The sequence below is a fragment of the Lepus europaeus genome, chromosome 11, assembly GCF_033115175.1.
Source record: "Lepus europaeus isolate LE1 chromosome 11, mLepTim1.pri, whole genome shotgun sequence".
Lineage (NCBI taxonomy): Eukaryota > Metazoa > Chordata > Mammalia > Lagomorpha > Leporidae > Lepus > Lepus europaeus.
Window position 1 is genome coordinate 77,928,990 of NC_084837.1, and position 24,817 is coordinate 77,953,806.

The following is a 24,817-nucleotide window of genomic DNA, read 5'->3' on the forward strand; positions in this document are numbered from 1 at the left end:
TTATACTGGATTTATAAAGAAAGGAAGGGATAATTTGGGTAAGCTTAACATTACAATATATAATCATAAAAATTGAAAATTAAGCCTTTAATGGTAACACTGTGCCCTTTGTAACTAGTTGTATAAAGGACATGTTACCTTTGTGTTGCCTTCTATTATTTATTTTCACATTTGTACTTATTTAACATTTTGTTTCTATACTCAGAGCTGACAAACAACCATTTAAAAAAAAAAAAAAGCTGATAGGAAAACCTATTTTTACACACATGAGCTTATTAGGCTGTGGTTTGTGAAATTTTTACCAACTATTACTCATTCTAGAATCTTATCTGAAACAGCTTTCCAACCACCAATAAGTAGTTTTCCACTTCCAACTTCTTCCTTTTATGAAACCAAGATGCATTTACCCATCTCTAGTCTTCTAATACTCCTTCCATTATCCAAAGTTCTCTAAAATTTAAAAACAATCTACAAACGACAATCAGAATTTTTTTTCAGGGAAATTCAAATTTCCTTGGATCAGTTAAGTCCTTTCTTACAAGCTTTTATTATGAAAAATTCAAGCATATACAAGAAATATAAAGAATTTGATAGTGATCACTTGTATACCTAATACATAGATTCTATCAATATTTTACTATTCTTTGCCTTCTATCCAATTTGGGCTGATGTAAATTCTTTACTCTCCTCTCCATGAATCTAATCATCCTTACCCAATTCTAAAAAAAGCTCCAGGCAAACCAGTATCCACTAGGTATCCAGAATATTCCTTTCATACCTAAATTGGTCAGAGTCGTATGTAAAGATAACACAGACCATAAGAGATTTGCTACAGGACATTAAGTGGCATACAGAACTTCTAAGAGGGCCAGGGAACCAGGCTGCAATCACACTGCTCGGGTTTCATAAGGGTATAACTCTAACCAAATGATCTGATTGCCCATGTGTGGCTGCTGTCTCATTTAGCACACTTCCATCTTCATATCTCGAAGGGGTGAAGGGGGAAATAACTTTTTTTAAAAAAAGATTATTTATTTATTTGAGAGGTAAGTTACAGGCAGTGAGAGGAAGAGACAGAGAAAGGTCTTCCTTCCATTGGTTCACTCTCCAAATGGCCACAAAGGGCGGGGCTGCGCCAATCCAAAGCCAGTAGCCAGGAGCTTTTTCCAGGTCTCCCACATGGGTGAAGGGGCCCAAGCACTTGGGCCATCTTCTACTGCTTTCCCAGGCCATAGCACAGCTGGATTGGAAGAGCAGCAGCTGGGACTAGAACCAGCTCCCATATGGATGCCGGCTGCAGGCGGAGGATTAACCTACTGCGCCACGGCGCCGGCCCCAGGAAATAACTCTTGAAGATAACCTAGGTCCACATGAAGAACTCTAGCTCAAAGAAAGACATACTTTCAACCTCATGGTCTTTTTTTTTTTTGATATTTCTTTTTTGCTAATAACAATTATTTATAATGTATATTTGTTAACTGTTTTATTTAAAAGGCAGAAAGAGACACAGAAGCAGATACAGAGAGATGTATCTTCTATACACTTGTTCACTTGCCAGATGCCTGCAACAGCCAGGATTGAGCCAGGCTAAAGCTAAGATCCCAAAACAATCTGGCTCTCCCACTTGATGGCAGGGAACCAAGCACTTGAAGCATCATCTGCTGTCTCCCAGGGTGTGCATTAGCAAGAAGCCAGCATTGGAAGTGAAGCTGGGACTGGAACCTAGACTCCAATTATGGAATACAGGTGTTCTAAGTAGCATCTCAACCAGTGTGCCAAATGCCCTCTGCAATGTGCCATGTAGTACATTGAAATTGACCCAGTGAAGGCAGAAAAACTGTCTCATTTAGTTTTGAATTTCCCAGAATTTGCATAATATTAGCCCAAAGGATTTAATACATATTGAACCAGATGAACTGTCAACATTTCCTGCTCTCCACTTCACATACAAATCTTAGTTTAATCCAATGATGAAGACATCTGGCTAAAAAATGGAAATATTTGGCAAAACAAAACTTTACTTACATTTTTACAACTGCAAAAGTTTTCATGTACTCTTTGATAAGTCTGGATCACAACTCTGCTGAGTTATATAATATGAACTGCACAACTTTCCATCCTTTTCTAAGTCCCAAAACCTATTATGCAGTTTTAAAAATAGCTGTTCACTGAAATCTTGAAATAAAGTTCTGTAAAAACACTCTGACTGGGAACTTTTAGGAGATATCTCAGTCTAGGTTCTCTTCTGAAAGCTTAACTTTCAACAAAAATTTGTATATAGCTATTTTATTGAACAGATAATGTCAGGAGTGAGGGAGAAGCAGAGTGAAATGGGAGGGAAGAAAAAGCACACAAGAGTTCACCACTGAGCCGGTTAGCACGGTTGGCAGCTGAGGATCAAGCTGCCAGGGCTTCGTGGGGAACGTGCCTTCCAGCACAGGAGAGGAATTTGTGCATAGCTCCTGTCCACTTTGGCTGAGGGATGCCACAGGGGATGTTAACTCTGCTCTCACCCACACTCCACCCTTTCGGAGGCTAAATGCCCCGTCAGTCGGTACCTTCACAAGTGTCCCCGCAGCTTTCACTGAAATCAGAGGGCAGGCTTGCAGCGTGAGAGGCAGGGCACAAAGGGCTTTGTGATACAGGAGATAGCCGTAATGAGATTGTTTTGTCTCATTCTTTTTTTTACATTTTTTGAAATTATTCTATTTTTAACTTGGAAAATTGTGCCATGGAGAATTCCACACGAGTAAACAGTTGAATGATTTCTCATTGGTTTTCTAATGTGCTGTGCATTTCCATTTATAGACCATTTATTCCTTCTAATTTGTTCTCACATTTCTCCTTATGCTTTTCCATTATTAGGCAATTGGATTAATATTAGTGGTTTTTCAAATTTTAACTTAATGTCCACTTTAACATTTAGTATTCTGGCCGGCGCCACGGCTCACTAGGCTAATCCTCCGCCTTGCGGCGCCAGCACACCGGGTTCTAGTCCCAGGCGGGGCGCCAGATTCTGCCCCTCTTCCAGGCTAGCTCTCTGCTGTGGCCAGGGAGTGCAGTGGAGGATGGCCCAAGTCCTTGGGCCCTGCACCCCATGGGAGACCAGGAGAAGCACCTGGCTCCTGCCATTGGATCAGCACGGTGTGCTGGCCGCAGCGCACCAGCCGCGGCGGCCATTGGAGGGTGAACCAACAGCAAAGGAAGACCTTTCTTTCTGTCTCTCTCACTGTCCACTCTGCCTGTCCAAAAAAAAAAAAAAAAAAAAAAACATTTAGTATTCTTGCCTTATACTTGGATTTGTATACTTTTTATAGGTTCTGGAGCTGACTGTCTAGATAACTTCTAGCATTTCTTATTTCATAATTGATTGCCTCAGAGATCAATTTTATAAATGATTGCTTTTGATATAGAGTAATCTCATCCTCTAAGTAGTTGTAGGTTTTCGCAACAAGAAATAATAAATGTCTTTAGATTTTCTGTTTAGAAGATTAAAATATTTCTTAATACTGGTGTATTAAATACCCTTTTCACTTATGCTTGTAAATTTCTTTTATATTTTGAACAGCTTTTTTTTTTTTTTTTTTTTTTGGACAAGCAGAGTTAGACAGTGAGAGAGAGAGACAGAGAGAAAGGTCTTCCTTCCGTTGGTTCACCCCCCAAATGGTCGCTATGGCTGGCACTGCACCAATCCAAAGCCAGGAGCCAGGAGTCTCCTCCTGGTCTTCCATGCAGGTGCAGGGCCCAAGCACTTGGGCCATCCTCCACTTCCTTCCCGGGCCACAGCAGAGAGCTGAACAGGAAGAAGAGCAACCGGGACAGAATCCGGTGCCCCAACCGGGACTAGAACCTGGGGTGCAAGTGCCGCAGGCAGAGGATTAGCCAAGTGAGTTGCAGTGCCGGCCTTGAACAGCTTTTAAAGTTGTGTGTGTGTGTGTGTGTATATATATATATACATATATATATCACTGCAACATTACTTGGAAGATTGTTTTACTTTCATTATCAATTGTATCTTTTAACTGTGATACAGGGATTCATTTGCTATTCTGGCTTACCCTGCCTATCTACTTCCTATTTATTCATGTATGTTAGACTTTCAGCCATCATTTCGTCCTAAACTTTTTGGATAATTCAGTATCAGGTATATGTAAATAGACTACATGTCTATATGTTTTTTATTTTACATTCCTTTATGTGTTAATCATTTAGACTACATATCAGAGCAGGTGCTGTGGCACAGAAGTTTAAAGCCCCAGCCTGCAGCTCCAGCATCCCATATGGTGCTAGTTTGAGTCCTGGCTGCTCCATTTCCAATCCAACTCCTTGCTAATGTGCCTGGGAAAGGTGCGGAAGATGGCCCAAGTCCTTGGGCCCCTGTACCTACGTGGAAGACCCAGAAGAAGCTCCTGGCTTCAGATCGGCTGGATTGGCTCTGCTCCAGCTATTGCAGTCATTTGGGGAGTGAATCAAAAGATGGAAGACCTCTCTCTGTCTCTACCTCTCTGTAACTACTTCAAATAAATAAAAAAATTAAAAAAAAAAATATCAGCAGTTTTGCTTAGCCGTTAAGATGACTGCACCCCTTCTTAGAGTGCCTGGTTAGTCCCAGCTCTGCTTCCAGTTCCAGCTTCCTGTTAATATACTAGGAGGCAGCAAGTGATGGCTCAAGTAGCTGGGTCCTGGCCACCCACTTGGGATACTCAGGTTGAGTTCCCAGACCCTGGCATCAGCTTGGCTCAGCCCTGGCTGTTGTGGATATTTTGGGAATGAACCAGCAGATGGGAGTATGGGAATGTTCTCTCTCTGTCTCTCCTAACCCCTCATCCTTCCCTCCAACTCAAATAAATTAAAATTTGGAGAAAAACCCAACCATAAATGAATACACAACCCAATTAGAAAAATCAGTGAAGATATGAAGAAGTGTTTACCACACAAAAATATTCAAGCATACAAAAAGCTGTTCATCACCATCAGCCATCAGGGATATACAAAATGAAAATTACAATGAGGCGTCACTACATAGCCATTAGAAATGGCTAAAGTAAAACAAGAGTGGCAATAACAAATGCAGGTGAGAATGCAGAGAAACTACACCACTCACATTGCCAATGAGAACGTTAAATGGCACAGCCACTCTCGAAAACATTCTGCAGTCCTGTTTATAATTGCTAACACGCAGTTATCACAAAACCTAGCTAATGGACTCTGGAGCATTTATCCCAGAGAAATGAAAACTTTTAATGTTTATACAAGAATGGATACTTGAATATTAGCAGATTTATTCATGAGAAAAACATGGAAACACTCCAGATATCCTGTAATGGGTGAATGGTCAAATAAACTGTTACAAGGCATACCAACAGAGTGCTGCTCTGCAAAGAAAGGAACAGAAGTACTGACAGCAGCACAAATGTGGATCCTGCTCCAGGGAACTCTGGTGAACGGAAACTGGCAATCCCCACAGGTTACTACTGTTTGATCCCACTTATGTTAACTTCCTTGAGGTAGTTCATGTTTAAATAAGATATAATTGAAGATTCACTCTTGTTTTAACACATGCCAGAACTTCATTCCATTTCTGGTTGAATAACATTCTATTATGTGGAGACTGTCCATTCCTCAGCTGACAGACATTCTGGCTTTCATGAATAATGCTTCTATGAACCGTTACATACAAGTTTCTGTGCAGACCTAAGATCACTAATTTTTAACTTCCCTTCTCTTCCAATATTAAAGAAATGAACTTTCCTCTAAAAATTGTTTTAGCAGCATCACGTATTTTGATATGCTCTTTTCCTAGTCATTCAGTTTGAAATCTTTTTCTGATTTCTATTATGATTTCTTCCTTTTATATTATTTAGAAGTATATTGTTTAACCACAACATTTTTCAGGATTTTTCCAGATATATTTTCATTGTTGATTTCTAATTTAATTCCACTGTAGTCAGAAAACTTACTTGTGGGGCCAGCACTGTGGTGTAGTAGGTTAAGGTTCTGCCTCTGGTGCCTGCATCCCATATCGGTGCCAGATCGAGACCCAGCTGCCCCACTTCCAATCCAGCTCTCTGCTAATGGCCTGGGAAGGCAGTGGAAAATAGTCCAAGTACTTGGGCCCCTGCACTTACATGGGAGACCCAGAAGAAGCTCCTGGCTCCTAGCTTCACATCACCTAAGCTTAGCCATTACAGCTATTTGGGGAGTGAATCAGCAGATGGAAGACCCCTCTCACTCCCTCTATAACTCTACCTTTCAAATAAATAAATCATAAAAAAAAAGAAAAAGGAAACTTACTTGTTATGCTTTAAAACCTTGTACATTTGACATTTGTGACCTTTCATTCTAGAATTGATATATCTTGGTGAACGTTCCATACGTACTTGAATAGAATTTTTCTTCTGTTTGTTAGGTGAGGTGTTTTCTACGGTCAACTCTGCTGCTACTGTTCTGACTACTTAAGCTCTGTATTCATGAGAAATGGATACTGCAATCATAGCTCTGTGGGTTTGTCTCCCCTTCGAGTTTCATCAGTTTTGCTTCACATCACTGCCAAGCTTTATAATTTAGGTTCATATGCATTCAGGACTATTACATCCTCCAGATGAATCTACCCTACTATCATTTTCAATTCCATGCCCTAAAGTTGACTCTCCCCCCATTAACATAGCTACTCCAATTTCCTTATGATTAGTGTCTGCATAGTACATTTTTCTCCATCTTTTTTTCTTTTAAACTATATGTGTCCTCACATTTAAACTGTCTTTACTGTTTAGGCACCGTGGGTGCATCATTCTTTTTATGATATAGTCTATGAATTGCTGCCTGGGTCTAGCTTTTTATCCAGTTCAAAAATTTCTTTTACCTGTCATGTTTACATACAGTGTAATTATCAATACAGTTGGGTTCAAATCTTTCTATTGCTTTCATCTCAAAATTGTATTCTTCTCTATGTTAACCATTATCTCACTTTCTGAAACTTACTTTTAGTTTTTTCTTAATCATTTCAGCTTGTTCTTCCTGGTATAATTCTTGCCGCACTTGTTCCAAATCTTCACGTTGCCGCAGCTTTTCTTCCAACTTCTGAGACAGCTGTTAAAGTTTTTAAACAAACACAGTATTTATAGGACCCACATTCAGTAACTAAGAATTCAGAATTTCACTGGTATCAAAGAAGCAGTGATTTAAATACCGCATTCTGAAGCTGTAGCCTTTTCTCCTCATTTTCTTGAACTTTCGCCATCCGAGCTTCTTCTCTTTGCTGCTGCATGTTGGCAAACTCCATGATTTTTCTGTTTTCTTCCTCCATCTCCTCACATTTCTTTCTTCTCCAGAGAGCCTGCTCTTTCTGAAATTCCTCCATATACTTTTGAATTGTAGTCATTTTTTCTAACTTTTGTTGTCTTTCCCTAAAAAGCGATAGGGGGTACAATTTTACGTTAGCAGAAATGATAAAAACATCAAAAAGTTTAAAAAGTAATTTCCTTCTTTTGAAATAATATGAGGAAAAACACCTTTCCTATTTATAATGTGTTCATACGTTCATGCAACAAATATTCTGAATGTCTGCTATGTAATAGTAAATATAATACCAGGTATGATTTTTTCTGGATACACTACCACTGTGTCTCTCCTGTCCTCTGTTAGCACTCTCGTGTTCTTATTTCAGAGAGGTTACTACCTGTTAACATTACCTTGCAGGATCCTACATTTAAGCTGTCTACCAAGGAGAGTCATCAGATAACCTGTCTTGTGACATATGAGAATATTTAAGAAAAGCAAAGGTTTAGACCACTCAGGCACTTAATAACCATCTACTAGTTACCATGCTAACAAAGATGAGTAAGTGTTGATCTCAATTTACATGACCACAGTAGACATTTATGAGCATTTACTATGTATAAGGCAATGGTTCTAGGTGCTTTATCTCTTCACAAGCCTATCCTGACTCTAATGTACATATTTAGGCATTATAACAAAGTAGGAATAAACTCACAATTGGTCTTCTTCATAGATTTTCCTAACAATCTCATCAATCATGAGTTTCTCTTTCAGCAACTGCTCATAAGCTTCCTGCTTCTTTATTTCTTGTTCTTCAAGTTGTTTCTCTAAGTCCAGGTAGTACTGCGCTTTCATTTTATTTCGTCTGTCTTCCGCAGCATTCTCCTCCTTGATTGCCCTCTCGTGTTCTTCCATCATAGTTTTGGCTATTTCAGCATCACGTTTCTGTTAGAAAAAGAAAACTCATCTTTCCATTCAAGTCTCAGCATAGTATGACAGACTATTTCAAACAGATATAATTTAGACTACAAAGCCTGTTACATAGAATAAATACAAGGGTACAAGTCGAATTAAAAGATAACTTTATTTTGGTGCAAAGACAGTTTCAAATCCATGCATAGTTATTCCCTCTGCACATTTTCCATGAATTTTTATAAGAATCCTTATATTTTCATTTGTCTATGTAAAAGCAAAACTAAGCCACTGTCACTGGAAGGATCTGAATCATGAATCAGACTGTAAAGAGACTTTCCTGTTCCTTCAGCTGGCTCTCTCAGGGGAGTAACCTGACAAGGATAATTAGTGAGTCCACATGTGGAAACTAGCAGGTAAAATACAGAATACTTTATCCATAAGCTTAATTATTTCAACTGCCAACGCAGTGGTCATCTTTTTTTTCTACTTTCAAGTTGATCCAGGCAACTTTCATAATTCTTAGCTCCACTGTGCAGTAGCTGCTGTTTAGAATAAAGATGGTAACTACCACATTTATGGGAGTCTACTATTAAATGGCTCTAGTGACTCTTAACTTTCTCCTAGTCTAAACTTTCTTTCCACTGGTCCTTCCAGGTTTTCCTTTTCTAATTTATTAATCACCTTTAACTTAACAGTGTCACATATGTCACCATGCCTGTTTTCTTCAGTTTTGAATTCACTCACCCAAGATCCTTCTGCTGAATTAGAGACAATTTCATCTTCAATGGGTTAAACCTATATTTCTTTTGAGTATTTGCAAATCATTTAACAAATTAAGTTGTAAAGCTAATATATTAGGATGATTTGTAAAGTTAATATATTAGGATGATTTTTAATTTATCAGGATGATGGTTTTATACCTGTCACCCATATGTTTATCTGTATAATTGCAATCCAAATGCTGAAATGATCAAAAGCATCAAACATAAAGAAGAAACATTAAAATATGAATGCTCAATGTCACTGCTGATAGAAGCAATGCCTTTAACATAGACTTGATTAATGTACTTGACCAAAATTTTTCTCTGCTTTTCTTTCCATGTTTTGCACTTTCTTATGTAAAATTGATAAAAGCATTTATGTATTGATCACTACTTACTGAAACATAATGTGATCATTTTACAGATAAGAAGACTAAGGCTAGCCAAAACTAGTATACCCTGACGGGCAGTCAACTCCTCTGAGAATTTGGCTTTCATTTTGTGGATCAATTTTTATTTAGGAAGTACTAACAATTCTCTTAGGAGTCTGATTAAAATGTCTACAGCTCCCTTAAGTAGCCTCAACTACTAAGATAATGAAAACTCCAAACCATTGGAGCACATCATTATGTTCTACTTTATTTATGAAAGGGTAACACTACAGGCATAGGAAATAAATTTCCCCCACTTTCCCTACCATACCTGAGGTTATGACTGTTCACAACATGGTGCAGAACCCCCAGTTTCTGTACTAAGTGCACGTACAATAGTAATAATGTATAATAATACCTGTATTGCATTGCCCTGGTTAACTATTTTGATATTCAACTCTAATTTTATGTATATGTGAATGAATGTTTGCGTTGATACATGCAATACACGTGTACACATATATGCATTCCTGTGTAACTACCTGGTCTTTTTGATAATCAGAACTCAAGCAGTCTGCTTTAAGTGTTAACTCAATAAACCCTATTTTATCTTTATAGCTGTAGCCTCTAGCATTATGTATATCTGAGACATACTAGCATCTAGTATGTCTGAGACTTCCTTTGTTCAAGAAAAAGCCTCACCCTGAAGTTGGGAGCATGTGAGGAGTTAGAAAAGCTTATAAAGATGTAGCAAATGAGCCAAAGATATTGCTTTTATAAAACAATGAAGTTTTATACACAAAATTACAAAATAGCTTACTTTCCAAAAACACTTAAAAATAAATTTAACAACAACCTAAAATATATGCATCATGCTAACAATCTGTTCTGAACTTGTCTGTCCAGGAACACTGTTACAAAGCACGCAGGATGCTGGCAGTTACAACAGCGGCCCGTGCCTCTGAAAGGCTCCACTATTCACCAGTTTCCTTAAGGGTCTGAAAAGTACATGTGCATTGGATAAATTCAGCAGTGTTAATTTTTCAGATTGTAACAATAAAAAAAAAAACTGTCCTATTTTTTCTAAATGAAGCTAAAAACAAAAATAACAAAATGACCAGAACCATAATTACCATTTGCTCATATTTAATGGCATCCTTTTCAGCAATCTGAGCTGCCCTTTCTTTATTCATATAAGCTGCTTTTAATTTCTTCTCCAGTTCTCTGAGCTCAATACTGTTTAAAAGAAAAAAAAAGTAGTAGTTTAAATTTGAGGACTATAAAAGAATTAAGTCTCACAGAAAATTCAATGACCATGCTTTTTATTTCTCAAAGACAATATATGTAGCTGGTATAATATTTAGATCCAAGAGAGATAAGTTAATGCATTACATTTAATAGATGCCTTAGGGCATTAGGGTTTACCTTTTTGGGTTGAAAAAGACCTCTCCATACTACTAACACTCCTCTGTTTCTCCTGTGCCAGTAGCACACTATCTTAACTATTGTAGAAGGTAAGTCTTCAGATCCTAGAGAAGACACTTCCAAGTTTGCTTTTCTTCCTAGACTGCTATAACATCTTAGCACCAGCACAGGGGCTGCTGCCTATGATGCTGGCATCCCATATGGGCACCAGTCCACGTCCTGGCTGCTCCACTTCCAATCAAGCTACCTAGTAATGTGCCTGGGAAAGCAGCAGAAGATGGCCCAAGTGCTTGGGGCCCTGCCACCTACATGGGAAATCGAGATGAAGCTCCCATCTCCTGGGTTCAAAGCCTAGCTTAGCCCCAGTTATTGTGGACATCTGAGGAGTGAGCCAGTGGATCGATCTCTGTGTGTCTCTCCCTCTGTTTATTTAAAATAAATCAATAGATCTCCAAAAAAAATCATCTTAGTTGTTCTTGGTACTCTGCATTTCCATAGACATTTCAAATTCATCTTGTTTAACATCACAATTAATAAAATTGATGGGAATTCTGATTCAATTGTACTGAATTCATAAATCAATTGGAGAGAACATCTTTGTAAAACTGAGTCTTCAATTCAACAAACATGGTATATCCTTCCAATTATTTCAGTTTTCAAAAAGTCTATCCCTAATGATTTTTTATTTCTGTTTGGTTTTATGCCTTTTTATACCTTTCATTGTTTTTATTAAACAGATTATCATTTTTCAAATTTCATTTTCTAGTTAATTTGCAGAAATAAAATCAGTTTATTTTTTACTTCATATCTAACACCACCATTAAATTTTCTAATTCTTTTCTAATTCTTATGTATCTGTAGATTCTTTTGGATTTTTTTACACACACAGTCATATCACCTGTGAGCAATGACATCTTTTATTCCTTGGCTGCCAACCCTCACACCTTTCTTTCATCTCTTTTTCTTGCCTTACTGTGCTGGTTAGTATATCCGACACAGAGACAAGCAAAAGCCGTTAGAACAGGCATCCTTGTCTTCATGTCAGAGGGAAGCTATGCAGCAGTTTGTCATTGAGTATGCTGTTTCTCTAAGTTCCCTTCTTTTACTACTTCGCTAAACTTTTCACAAAATCACAGTGTGACGATTCACACCAACTGGTTTTTCCTACTGACATGATTCTGTTACTACGATGAATTACATTTATTGCTTTTTAATGTTAAACCAACCATGTATTCCTGCGAAAAAACTGAATTTGATCAGGATGTATCATCTTTCTTAACACTGCATTTGATTTTTACTAATAGACTATTTTAGATTACAGCAGTTGAATTCATGAGAAAGATCGTCTATAATTTTCTACTAATACTCTATTCAGAAACAGATCTAATTAAAATAAATGGAGAAGCTCTCCACCTTTTTCTGCTCTGTGGAACTATTTAAGATTGGTATCACTTTTTACTGAAAGTTTGCTAACATTCACCTAGCCTTGAGGTTTCTTTGTAGAAAAGGTTTAAATTATAGAAGCATGAATTTTTCAAAGTTGTAGGATCATTAAAATTTCTATTTCTTCTTAGCCAGTTTGCTAAAATGTTATTTAGGAATTAAATTCTCCAATTAATTTGCCTAATATTGTTCATAGTATTCTGCTATCATCTACTAAATGTTTATACAGATCCAAAGTGATATCCCATCATCCATTCCTAAAATTGTCATTCTTCTTACTCTATCATATTATCCTTTTAAAGGCACAATTCTTGGATTTGTTTATTCTACTTTATATCATTCTATTTTATGTCTGTATTGTAACTTTCTCCTTAATATCTTTATTAGCCTCTTTCCTACATTCTTTTTCTAATCATTCCAGATGAGAATTTTCTAATAATTCTAGATGGAATCTTCTTTTCTAATATAATCATTTCACATTAAAAATTATCCCAAGGAATAGATTTAGTGACAACCCACAAGGTTTGGGACTTTTTTTAATTCTGTAACTTTTTTTATTGTAGTAATGTAACAAAAATTTGCCATTTAACCATGTTTAAGGCAAACTCCTGGTTTTCACAATGTTCTGTAGCCATCAACACTATTTCCAAAACTTTTGCATCAATATAAATACTTTCTCTGTTAAACAGTAACTTCTGGGAATGGCGCTGTGGCACAGCAGGTTAATACCCTGACCTGCAGTGCCGGCATCCCATATGGGCACCGGTTCAAGATCTGGCTGCTGCACTTCCGATCCAGCTCTCTGCTATGGCCTGGGAAACGTAGTGAAAGATGGCTCAAGTCCTTGGGTCCCTGCACCCTCATGGGAGACCCGGAAGAGGCTCCTGGCTCCTGGCTTTGGATCGGCATGGTTGCAGCCAATTGGGGAGTGCATCATCAGATGGAAGACCATTCTCTCTATATATCTCTCCTTCCCTCTCCTCAATCTGTGTAACTCTGACTTTCAAATAAATAAATCTTAAAAAAAAAAAAAAGAAAAAACAGTAACTTCCCATTCCTCCTGCTCCCTAGCCCCTGGTAATTCCTAATTGAGGTTTTGCTTACATGAATTTGCCTATTATGGATATTTCATGTAAGTAAAATTTGCTATTTGTGTCTTTCAGGTCTGCTTTTATCTACTTAAAATTTTTTTTAAGTCCATACATTCATTTGTAAAGGAATGACATTCCACTGTATGTACAAGAGTGCTTCAAAAGGTTTACAGAAAATTGAAATAAAGATGATTTTAGTACCAAAATAGTTGAAATCCATGCAAGTTTTTCATTACTTATATTTTTCATGAATTATTACAAAACCGATTTGCACAGGTTTCAAAATTTCTTGCACAGGCCAGCGCCGTGGCTCACTAGGCTAGTCCTCCGCCTGCGGCGCCGCCACCCCGGGTTCTAGTCCTGGTCGGGGTGCCGGTTCTGTCCCAGTTGCTCCTCTTCCAGTCCAGCTCTGCTATGGCCCGGGAAGGCAGTGGAGGATGGCCCAAGTGCTTGGGCCCTGCACCCGCATGGGAGACCAGGAGAAGCACCTGGCTCCTGGCTTCAGATCCTCGCAGCGTGCTGGCCATTGCAGCCATTTGAGGGGGTGAACCAACGGAAGGAAGGAAGACCTTTCTCTCTGTCTCTCTCTCTCACTGTCTAACTCTGCCTGTCAAAAAAAAAAAAAAAAAAATTCCTGCACCAAAATCTTCCACTAACTTTTTGAAGTACACTCATATATTCCATATTTTGTTTATTCACTCACCTGTTAATGCACACTCAGGTTGTTTCCAGCTCTTGGCTATTATAAATAATGCTGCTTTGAACACTGTCATAAAAGTATCTACTGAGCCCAGATTCAATTATTTGGTATATAGTCTGCGGGTGGAATTGCTGGGTCATATGGCAATTCTATTTTTAACATTTTCCACAGCGCCTGCATCACTTTACCTTCCCACCAGCAACCTAGGAAGACTCCAATTTCTCTACTTTCTTGCCAACCAAGATTTTCCATTGTTTTTATTGCAATTAGGCCTATTGGGTATGAAATGGTATCTTGCTGTGGTTTTGATTTGCATTTCTCTCAAGACTAATGGCTTTTTTTTTTTTTTTTTTTACAAGCAGAGTTAGACAAGAGTGAGAGAGAGAGACAGAGACAGAGAAAGGTCTTCCTTTTTCCATTGGTTCACCCCCCAAATGGCCGCTACGGCCGGCATGTTGCGCCGATCCGAAGCCAGGAGCCAGGTGCTTCCTCCTCGTCTCCCTTACAGGTGCAGGGCCCAAGCACTTGGGCATCCTCCACTGCCCTCCTGGGCCACAGCAGAGAGCTGGACAGGAAGAGGAACAACCAGGACAGAATCCGGCACCCCGACCAGGACTAGAACCCGGGGTGCCAGCGCCGCAGGCAGAGGATTAGCCTAGTGAGCCACGCCACCGGCTATGTTTTAGTGTGCTTTTTGCCCATTGCATATCTTCTTTACAGAAATGCCTATTTTAGTGTGTTGCCCACTTTTAATTGGGTAGTTTTTTTGTTGTCAAATTGCAGGAGTTTTTTATATATTCTGGATGTTAAATCCTTATCAAAGACACAATTTTTTGTTCTGGCCTGAGTAATTTCTGAGCTAAGTTAGTTCTTCATGTAGCCCCAAGATAGGTTAAAACAGGACACAGTTTGTGAATGACATATGCTCACTTCCTCCTCCTGACCAGGGACTGGGGCCCACAGGAAAAATATGGGCTACTATCTTCAAGGTTGCCTGCAAATTGGGAGGGGTTGAGGTAATAGCAAGTAAAAACATCACAAAACTTCAATATCATTTTTAAGTTGCTTCATTCTGGGCTCTTTCTTGGTGACCATAAACTTTGAGTCCATCCCGAGTTCTTGCAAAGTTGGTTGTGTCCATTTCTGCTTGTTCTTTGATGTTTCTAGCAGGGACAAGGGGATGTTTCTGGTAGAGACAAGCAGAAAGGAAAAGAGCTTGGAGCTGGCCACTCTGACATTTTGCTGAATCACAACATTCCTGCAACTTTTTTCTGTGAGGTATTTTCATTATTCAGTTAAAATTCTAATTTTCATTACTTTTTATTTCAAGGGTTACTGAGAAGTATATTTTAAAGTATCTAAACATACAAGTATTGTATAGTTTTTTGTTGTCTTTTACTGATACCTAGTTTAATTCCACAACAGCTAGAGAACAACCTGTATATGAATTAAATCATTTGAAAACCTGTTGACACTTTTGGTCTGTGCAACATATTGCCTGTTTTTGCAAAATGGTTTAAATATGTGTATAATTGAGTCTATATAACTGAGTCTAGGTCTATGAGCATAGTGTTTTCTATCTGTCCTTCCTAGTCCGTGCTTTCTTTTCCCTCTTTTTCGCTTGTGTTGGGGCTCCCCAAGACCATCCCCGGTTAGATGACTCATGAGGAGGATTTGTAGGACTCACTTTATAGTCAGTCTCATGGCTCTAATTTATTATAATGCAAGGACACAGAGCAAAATTTGCAAATAAGAAAGGCAAAGCAGGTGCAATCCAGTCAGAATTTGGTATACACTTTCACTCTCTAAAGCATAAACCATACTACTGGTTTTCACAGTTTGGGCACAAGTGAGTCATTTTATCAAATAGGGTGATGGGAACCTTCTCGAAATCCAAGTTTCTAGAAGCCAGCCAAGGACCAAACTTGTGAGCAGGACTTTCTGAAGACAGCAGCCTAAAGCTGGCTATGTTAACTGTTTCCTGCTCAGCTTCTCTTTGGACTTATCATTTCCTAGTATCACCTCCTCTATTAATTTGTTAGAAATTCTTGTCCAAATTTTTATTATTCTGATTACAGAATATTTCTTTGTTTCAAGTCTAATCAAAGATGTCCATTACTATTTACTAGATAATAAAAATTTTACCTCATTTAATTACTTTCATTTAATTTCACCTTTGTTAAATTTCTAATACTTTACATATTTTAAATCCCAAAAGACATTATAATAAATGCTTGATACATTCAAGTTTCACTAACTTATTACACATTTACCTTCCGCATTTCTAAAAGTAAGCTTCAGATCATTTTACTTCTCCTGTGAAAACAACTCTGTTATTTTCTTTAGTGAAAGATTATTGGTGCTCAATCTACTCTTGACTGAAAACATTATTTTATGCCTCTTTTTTTAAATCCATCTGATCTCCTTTTTTTATGAATTAACAACCTATCAAGCTAGAACATAATTGTACTGGCATCAGAAAGGAACTGGTGACAGTACTAATTTCTTCTGAATTTAAACACAAATTACAGGAATGGGCATTTTGCCTACTGATAGGACACTGGTTGGCACCATGTCTCCCACTGGAGTACTTGGGTTTGATCCCCAGCTCCAGCTCCCGATGACAGCTTCCTGCTAATGCAGACCCTGGGAGGCAGCAGTTTATGGCTTAAATGGATTCTTGCCACTCACATGCGAAATCTGCATTTGGTTCCTGTCTGCTGGCTGCCACCCAGCCCAGTCACTGACACTTTGGCATTTGGAATGTAAACAAGCAGATAGGAGCATGCACTTGCTCTCTCTCTCTTCCTCTTATTCCTTCTAAAATAAATAATTTGTAAAATATACATTACAGGAGCTGGTGCTGTGACACAGTGGGTTAAGTTGCAGCCTGCAATGCCGGCATCCCACATGGATGCTCTGAACTTCTCATCTGTATCTTTCTATCCTTTTGTCTCTCCGTACTTTATTCTGGATATTTCCCACTAAGCTGCTTAAAATTATAACTTCATCCATACCTGTCTAATAAAATCTAATCAAACTCTGCATTTCTGAATTAAAACACATGAGGTACTTCAAAATGTTCATGGAAAATGTGTATTACAAAAATGCCACATAACAATTTTTTTTAAGATTTGCTTATTTACTTGAAAGGCAAGGTTACAGAGAGAGGGAAAGACAGAGAGATCTTCCATCTACTGGATCACTCCCCAAATAGCCCCAATGGTGACAACTGGCCCAGTTTGAAGTCAGGAGAGTTGGAAGCTTCTTCCAGGTCTCCTCTGTGGGTGCAGGGGCCCAAGAACTTAGACAATCCTCCACCGCTTTTCCCAGACCATTAGCAGGGAACTGGATTGGAAGTGGAGCAGCCGGGAAATGAACTGGCACCCATGTGGGATGCTGGCACTGCAGACTGCAGCTTTACCCACTATGCCACAGCGCCAGACCCTACATATGGATTTCAAAAATGTCTCGCACCCAACTATACTTATCTTTTAATTCTATTTTTCAGCAAACTTTTTGAATACCCCTGTGTATAAAAGACACAAATCCTAGACGTACAGTGTGCAGAATGCTGCTGACCACACTGTCGTGTACTTATCAGCCAAGCTCTACTTTGTTTAACTTTCAGCCATGCTTTTTTTTTTGAAAAAAGATTTTATTTGTTTGAAAGACAGAGTTACAAAGAGAGACAGAGACAGAGAGAGAGAGAGAGAGAGAGAGAGAGAGTCTTCCATCTGCTGGTTCACTCCCAAGATGGCTGCAATGGCCAGAGCTGCGCTTATCCGAAGCCAGGAGCCAGGAGCTTCTTTTGGGTCTCCCTCGCAGGTGCAGGGGCCCAAGGACTTGAGCCATCTTCTACTGCTTTCCCAGGCCATAGCAGAGAGCTGGATCAGAAGTGGAGCAGGGGCCGGCGCCATGGCTCAACAGGCTAATCCTCCGCCTTGCGGCGCCGGCACACCGGGTTCTAGTCCCGGTTGGGGCTCCAGATTCTGTCCCGGTTGCCCCTCTTCCAGGCCAGCTCTCTGCTGTGACCCTGGAGTGCAGTGGAGGATGGCCCAAGTGTTTGGGCTCTGCACCCCATGGGAGACCAGGATAAGCACCTGGCTCCTGCCATCGGAACAGCGCGGTGCGCCGGCCGCAGCGCGCTACCGCGGCGGCCATTGGAGGGTGAATCAACGGCAAAAGGAAGACCTTTCTCTCTGTCTCTCTCTCACTGTCCACTCTGCCTGTCAAAAAAAAAAAAAAAAAAAGAAGTGGAGCAGGTGGGCCTTGAACTGGGGCTCATATGGGATGCCAGCACTTCAGGCCAGGGTGTTTACCCGCTGTGCCACAGATTTTTATTTATTTGTTTCACAGGTAGAGTTACAGACAGTGAGAGAGACAGACAGAGAGAAAGGTCTTCCTTTCGTTAGTTCACTCCCCAAATGGCCGCCACGGCCGGAGCTACGCCAATCCAAAGCCAGAAGCCAGGAGCTTCTTTCCTGGTCGTCCACGCGGGTGCTTGGGCCATCCTCCACTGCCTTCTTGGGCCACAGCAGAAAGCTGGACTGGAAGAGGAGCATCCAGGGCTAGAACCCGGTGCCCATATGGGATGCCGGCGCCTCAGGTGGAGGATTAACCGAGTGTGCCACCGTGCTGGCCCTCCAGCCATGCTTTTTTAATCAGCAGAAACTTCCAGAAGAAATGCAGCTACAAGTGCCAGGCTCACTTCCCCTCCCTCCCAGACTTTATTTTTAATAATTTCTCCAGACTCTGTTCTCAGAAGGAACATTTGTATAAACCAGCTAGCCTGGTGGAAAGCTATCTTATTTAATTAGAACAAGACATAATGAAATATTTATTTCATATATAAGAGCTCATTAAATGGGGTGTTTCAACTTCAGATGATATAAAACAATGAGTAACAGCTAATAATGACTGGAGAATACAAATCCAAATATATATATATATATATATATATATATATACTAATATATATATATAAACTACATATATATATGTAGTTAATAATATCGATAGAATAAAATGCAGATAGCAGCAATAATTTTAATTTTCTTCTAAGAAATCTCTTAGAGAATTTGATTTACATTGTCAACCCAGAAAAATATACATGGGTACATTTGTCAAACATATAATTTAATGCCTCAAAACGCCTAAAGTTCACCATGATTTCTACAGAAGTCCTACTCAATTAAGATAAAATGTAACTATCAAAGTAAATTTCCAACATATTCAGCTAGGAAAGTATAAGATGGGCATTTAGTTGGTCCTTTTTTAAAAACAAATTATCTATCTCTTTGGTTTTTTTTTAATATTTTATTTTATTTAATTGACAGGTAGAGTTAGACAGAAAGAGACAGAAAGGTCTTCCATCCACTGGTTCACTCCCCAAATGGCAGCAAAGGCTGGAGCAGCACCACTCCGAAGCCAAGACCCAGGAGCTTCCTCCGGGTTTCCCACACAGGTGCAGGGGCCCAAGGACTTGGGCCATCTTCTACTGCTTTCCCAGGCCACAGCAGAGAGCTGGATTGAAAGAAGAGCAGCCGGGACTAGAAACAGTGCCCATATGGGATGCCAGCGCTACAAGTGGAGGATTAACCTACTGCGCCACAGTGCCGGCCCCTATCTATATGTTTAAAAGAATGACCGAGAGGGAGACACATACACAGATACACAGACATACACACACACACACACGTATCTTCCATTTTCCACTTCATTCCCCAAATGCCTGAATGCCAGGGCTGGGCCAGGTCAAAGTTAGAAGTCAGTAGTCTAACGCCACATTGCCACAACACTGAACCTGGTCCTGGGTTTTTATCAACAGGGTAGCATGGTTGCACCTAAAAAATAATTTGAAGGGCCAGCATTGTGGTACAGCAGGTTAAGCAGCTGTCTGCTTGCTGTGCTGTCATCCCATATTAAAGCACCAGTTTGAGTCCATGCTATTTTTTTTTTGGGACAGGCAGAGTTAGACAGTGGGAGAGAGAGACACAGAGAGAAAGGTCTTCCTTCCATTGGCTCACTCCCAATATGGCTGCTATAGCCGGTGTGCTGCGCTGATCCGAAGCCAGAAGCCAGGTGCCTCCTCCTAATCTCCCTTGTGGATGCAGGGCCCAAGTACTTGGGCCATCCTCCACTGCCTTCCCGGGCCTCAGCAGAGAGCTGGACTAGGAAGAGGAGCAACTGGGAAAGAACCAGTGCCCCAATCGGGGCTAGAACCGGGGTGCTGGTGCCTCAGGCAGAGGATTAGCCTAGTGAGCTGCGGCGCCGGCCTGAGTCCATGCTATTTTGTTCCGCTCCAACTTCCTACTCATATCTTGGGAAGGCAGAAGATAATGACCCAAATGCTTGGGGCCCTGCCACTCATGTGGGAGACCAGGATGGAGTTTCTGCCTCCTGGCTTCACCTTGGCCCAGCTTTGGCTGTTGTGGTCATTTGAAGAATGAATAAGTGAGTGGAAGATCTCCCCATCTCTGTCTCTTACCCTGATTTTCAAATAAACAACAAATTAATTTTAAAAATAAATCAAAGAAAAGGTAATTTTATCTTAGGCAGCATTAAGAAATATATTCCAAGGGTGGGATTTGATGCAATGGTTAAGTCACTGCTTGGGACATCTGCATCCATTCTGGAATGCCTGGCTAGAATCCCAGCTACTCCACCTCCAATCCAGTTTGCTAAGAATGCGTGCCCTGGGGCTGGTACTGTAGTGCAGTGGATTGAAGTACTGGCCTGCAGTGCTGGCATCCCATATGGGTGCCAGTTCAAGTCTGGGCTGCTCCACTTCCAATCCAGCTCTCTGCTATTGCCTAGGAAAGCAGTAGAAGATGGCCCAAGTCCTTGGGCTCCTGCACCCACGTGGGAGACCTGGAAGAAGCTCCTGGCTTCGGATTGGCTCACTCTGGCCATTGTGGCCATTTAGGGAGTGAAGCAGCAGATGGAAGACCCCCCCCCCTCTCTCTGTCTCTACCTCTCTCTAACTCTGTCTTTCAAATAAATAAAATAAATCTAAAAAAAAAAAAAAAAGGAATGCACACCTTAGGAAGCAGCAGAAGATGGCTCAGGACTGTGTCTCTGCCACCCACATGGGAGATCCACATGGAGTTTCAGACCCTTGGCTTTGGCCTGGCCCAGTCTTAGCTATTGCAGGAAGATCTCTGTCTGTCTCTTTCTCTCTCCTTTTCAAACAAATAAAACTAAAAATAAATATAAATGTAAAAATATAAAATATATTTTATATAGAAGTATTTTGTACAAAGACAAAAATTTAAAATTAAAAATAAGCATATTCTAGAACAATATTAATAATCCTTCCATTTGAGATATCTTCCAGGAGTATTATACATAATACTTAATATTTTGTTAAAGAACAACAACAGTCTAAGCAGCATGTAAAGAAGAAACCAGGGGCTGGCACCGAGACTCACTAGGCTAATCCTCCACCTGCGGCGCCGGCACACCAGGTTCTAGTTCCAGTTGGGGCACCAGTTCTTTCCCGGTTGCCCCTCTTCCAGGCCAGCTCTCTGTTGTGGCCCGGGAGGGCAGTGGAGGATGGCCCAAGTGCTTGGGCCCTGCACCCGCATGGGAGACCAGGAGGAAGCACCTGGCTCCTGGCTTCGGATCGACGCAATGCCGGCCGCAACTTGCTGGCTGTAGTGGCCGGTTGGGGGTGAACCAACGGAAGGAAGATCTTTCTCTCTGTCTCTGTCTCTCCCCCACTGTCTAACTCTTCCTGTCCAAAAAAAAAAAGAAGAAGAAGAAGAAGAAGAAACCAGGATGGTAAGCTAGAAGCTGTTTTATATAAGAAACAAACGATATTTAACTTACAGAAGAAAGCACTTAGTGGGTTTTTAGGTAGGAAAGGATGTCCTAAAGAAAACAAATGCATGGAAGCTACAGAAAAATTCATTTTAAATCAATGTAGGAAAACAGTTTAAAGTTAGGGCTCAACAACAACAAAAAGGTCCCACTGGAGTTACTAGAAGGGTGGAAACACAGGCTGAACAGGCACTTTCCATTAACAGTGTTGGAAATTTATGTAGGAAATGAAATTAAATTAATTTTGCCCTAGGCTGGCGCCACGGCTCAAAAGGCTAATCCTCTGCCTGTGGTGCCAGCACCCCAGGTTCTAGTCCCAGTCGGGGCGCCGGATTCTGTCCCGGTTGCTCCTCTTCCAGTCCAGCTCTCTGCTGTGGCCCGGGAAGGCAGTGGAGGATGGCCCAAGTACTTGGGCCCTGCACCCGCATAGGAGACCAGGAGAAGCACCTGGCTCCTGGCTTCGGATGGGTGCAGCGCTGGCCGCAACACGCCGGCCATAGCAGCCACTTGGGGGGTGAACCAACAGAAAAAGGAAGACCTATCTCTCTGTCTCTCTCTCTCTCTCTCTCACTGTCTAACTCTGCCTGTTTAAAAAAAAAAAATTAATTTTGCCCTAAAGTGTCTCTTAAGACTAAGATTCCATTAAGTTTTTTTTTTTAAAGAGGTCATTTAAAAATAAGTGTTTAAAGGAAAGAAGGGTGGGTTACTGATACTTATTTATTACTATAAATATTAACACATTTATAAATATAGTTCTTTTCAAAGCAATAAGTATTTCCAGGAAAAATATTAACTAAATGCAATAATATAAACAAAGAAAGTTCACTTTCAGGAGCTAAGAATTACATAAAAGTTTAAAGATAAAAAATAAGTCAGTGAACCCTACAGAACCCAACACACCTGTTTTCTCTTACTTGTTGCCTCATCTTTTCATCCTTTAGACTTTCATGTTTTAGTTTTGCCAATTCTGTAGCCAACTTTTCTTCTTGTTCAAGCTGGAGTTTCCTCAATCTCTTGTTTTCTTCTGCCTAAAGAAACAAAATAACTTTATTGATTCTCCAGAGTCAATTTTTTTCATGAAGGATGAATTTACTTGTTGAAGTTACTTGATGGCTCAAGTAACTGGATTTCTTCCACACACGTAGGAGACTTGGATTACACTTCCTGTTCCTGGCTCCGGCCATTGCCCAGCTCTGCCCAGTGTGGGCATTTGGAGAGTGAATCAGTGGATGGGAGCTTGTTTGTTTTCTGTCCCTACCCCCACTTTCCCTCCCTAATAAACAAATATTTAAAATAAAAAATATAATCATTTCAATAAGTATTTCTTCAAACATTGTATCCTGGAAATTTTCAAATATCATCAGTAGTAAGAAGAATATCAAAATATACCCACTAGTACCCATATTTTAAAAAATTATCAACATTTTCTCAATCTTTTTTCTCTAGAGTCTATACTATTCTTTTTTCCTTGTTCTCTTTCTGCAAGAGTATTTTAAAGCAAACTTTAGATATCATGTATCATGTAAATAACTCAGTATGGATCTCTACATGATAAAAATTATTATTAAACAACCACACCATTAATACTTCTAGATAAATTAACAGTAACTCCTTAGAAATGTCCATACGTCAACTTTCCCCAATGTCTCAAAGATTTTTTTTTTTCCTAGTTGGTCTGTTCAAATCAAAACCAAACAAGGTCTACATAGAGCATCTGGTTATTTTTCTTAGTTCTCTTTTATATTCTTTTCTGTAAGAGTCACCTCTATACACACACATTTTTCTTCCCCAAGCTATTGATCTGTTGTAGAAATAGAAATTTCTACATAGAATTATCCCATATACCACAGTAGACTGATTGTTTCCTCAAGATACAATTTACATTGTTTCTTATGTATTTCCTGTAAAATGACAGAAAGATCTAGAGGCCTCACTAGGTTCTGTATTCAACAACAAACAAATACATGAGAAGATGTTCAACATCATTAGCTATCAGGAAATGGAATTAAAAAATCACAAGATTCTAAGACGACTGAATAGGAAAGATATGCTGCTTTTGAACAGGGGAAAATAGAAGAAAAAAGGAGGAAGTGCATCCGAGGGGAAGAGCTGGAGAGAAGCTTGCAGTGGAAATTCTACAGAAGGAAGAGGGACACCGTGGAGCAGCATGGGAGGTGTGGACACCACACATGAGCCCCGCAGCCGGGAGCCGCAGGATATACCAGCTTTGGAGATGAGGTGAGAGCCAGCTGCAGCAGCCTGTGCCACTGCTGACGGTGCCTGAGAGAGAGCCTTGCAGACCACACTGTCTCTGAATCCAGCCTGGAGCCCTAGTGGGAAGCAGGGTAGCCACTTAATCCAGTGAAATGAAAGCACATTTCTTTCTCCCCATCCCCCAACAAGGGCACCTGGCAACTGGCCGGGAGAAGGCACCATTCTGACACCTGTAGAGGCTGTGGCAGCTCCTGTGTATGCTTGTGAGCAAGGGATTTTACCAGAGGGAAAAATCCACGTTCCCCACAGGCTTTAAGTCTGGCTGGGAGGGTTGACAGGGGGCTAGGCACCAACATAGGACTGTGAGGTGCCCCCATCCTCTCAACATATCACAGGCTCCACGGCTCAAAATGCCAAGGTGGAGCACCCACAGGCAGCTGGCTCTGGAAACATCTCTGTGGACAGGGCAGGCTCACAGGGCAGGCTTGCAGGGCTTGCTGGATCCTTTGCACCACACGACTACGGGAGCCTTGCATGCTGTCACTGTGGGAGTTCTGTGACTGCACGCTAGGGTACAGGATACAGCTGGGTCTCTGGGCAATTATTGTGTCTGGCATCAGAGGCACCAAGTTCCTAGATGACCCAGAGTGAGGACCACATAGATCCTTTGTGCAGTTTCATGTGCTAGCATGGATGGGGTTTGTACCCACTGTGGGCTAACTATGGTCACTGAAGTTGTGATTATGCCAATATGCATGTTCATTCTGTACCCCTGCTGACAATACAGGAGATCTA

General features: G+C 40.4%; 1 protein-coding gene across 1 annotated transcript in view; it reads right to left on the reverse strand.

Moving 5' to 3' along the window:
• Positions 1-24,817, reverse strand: part of MNS1 (meiosis specific nuclear structural 1) — a 44,812-nt gene that overhangs the window by 5,022 nt on the left and 14,973 nt on the right. Inside the window, exons 3-7 of the mRNA XM_062205971.1 lie at positions 22,709-22,836; positions 10,459-10,561; positions 7,994-8,223; positions 7,190-7,406; positions 6,982-7,089 (exon numbers count right to left, since the gene is read on the reverse strand). Of these exons, the coding sequence (XP_062061955.1) occupies positions 6,982-7,089; positions 7,190-7,406; positions 7,994-8,223; positions 10,459-10,561; positions 22,709-22,836 (786 nt within the window). The remainder of the gene's footprint in view (positions 1-6,981; positions 7,090-7,189; positions 7,407-7,993; positions 8,224-10,458; positions 10,562-22,708; positions 22,837-24,817) is intronic.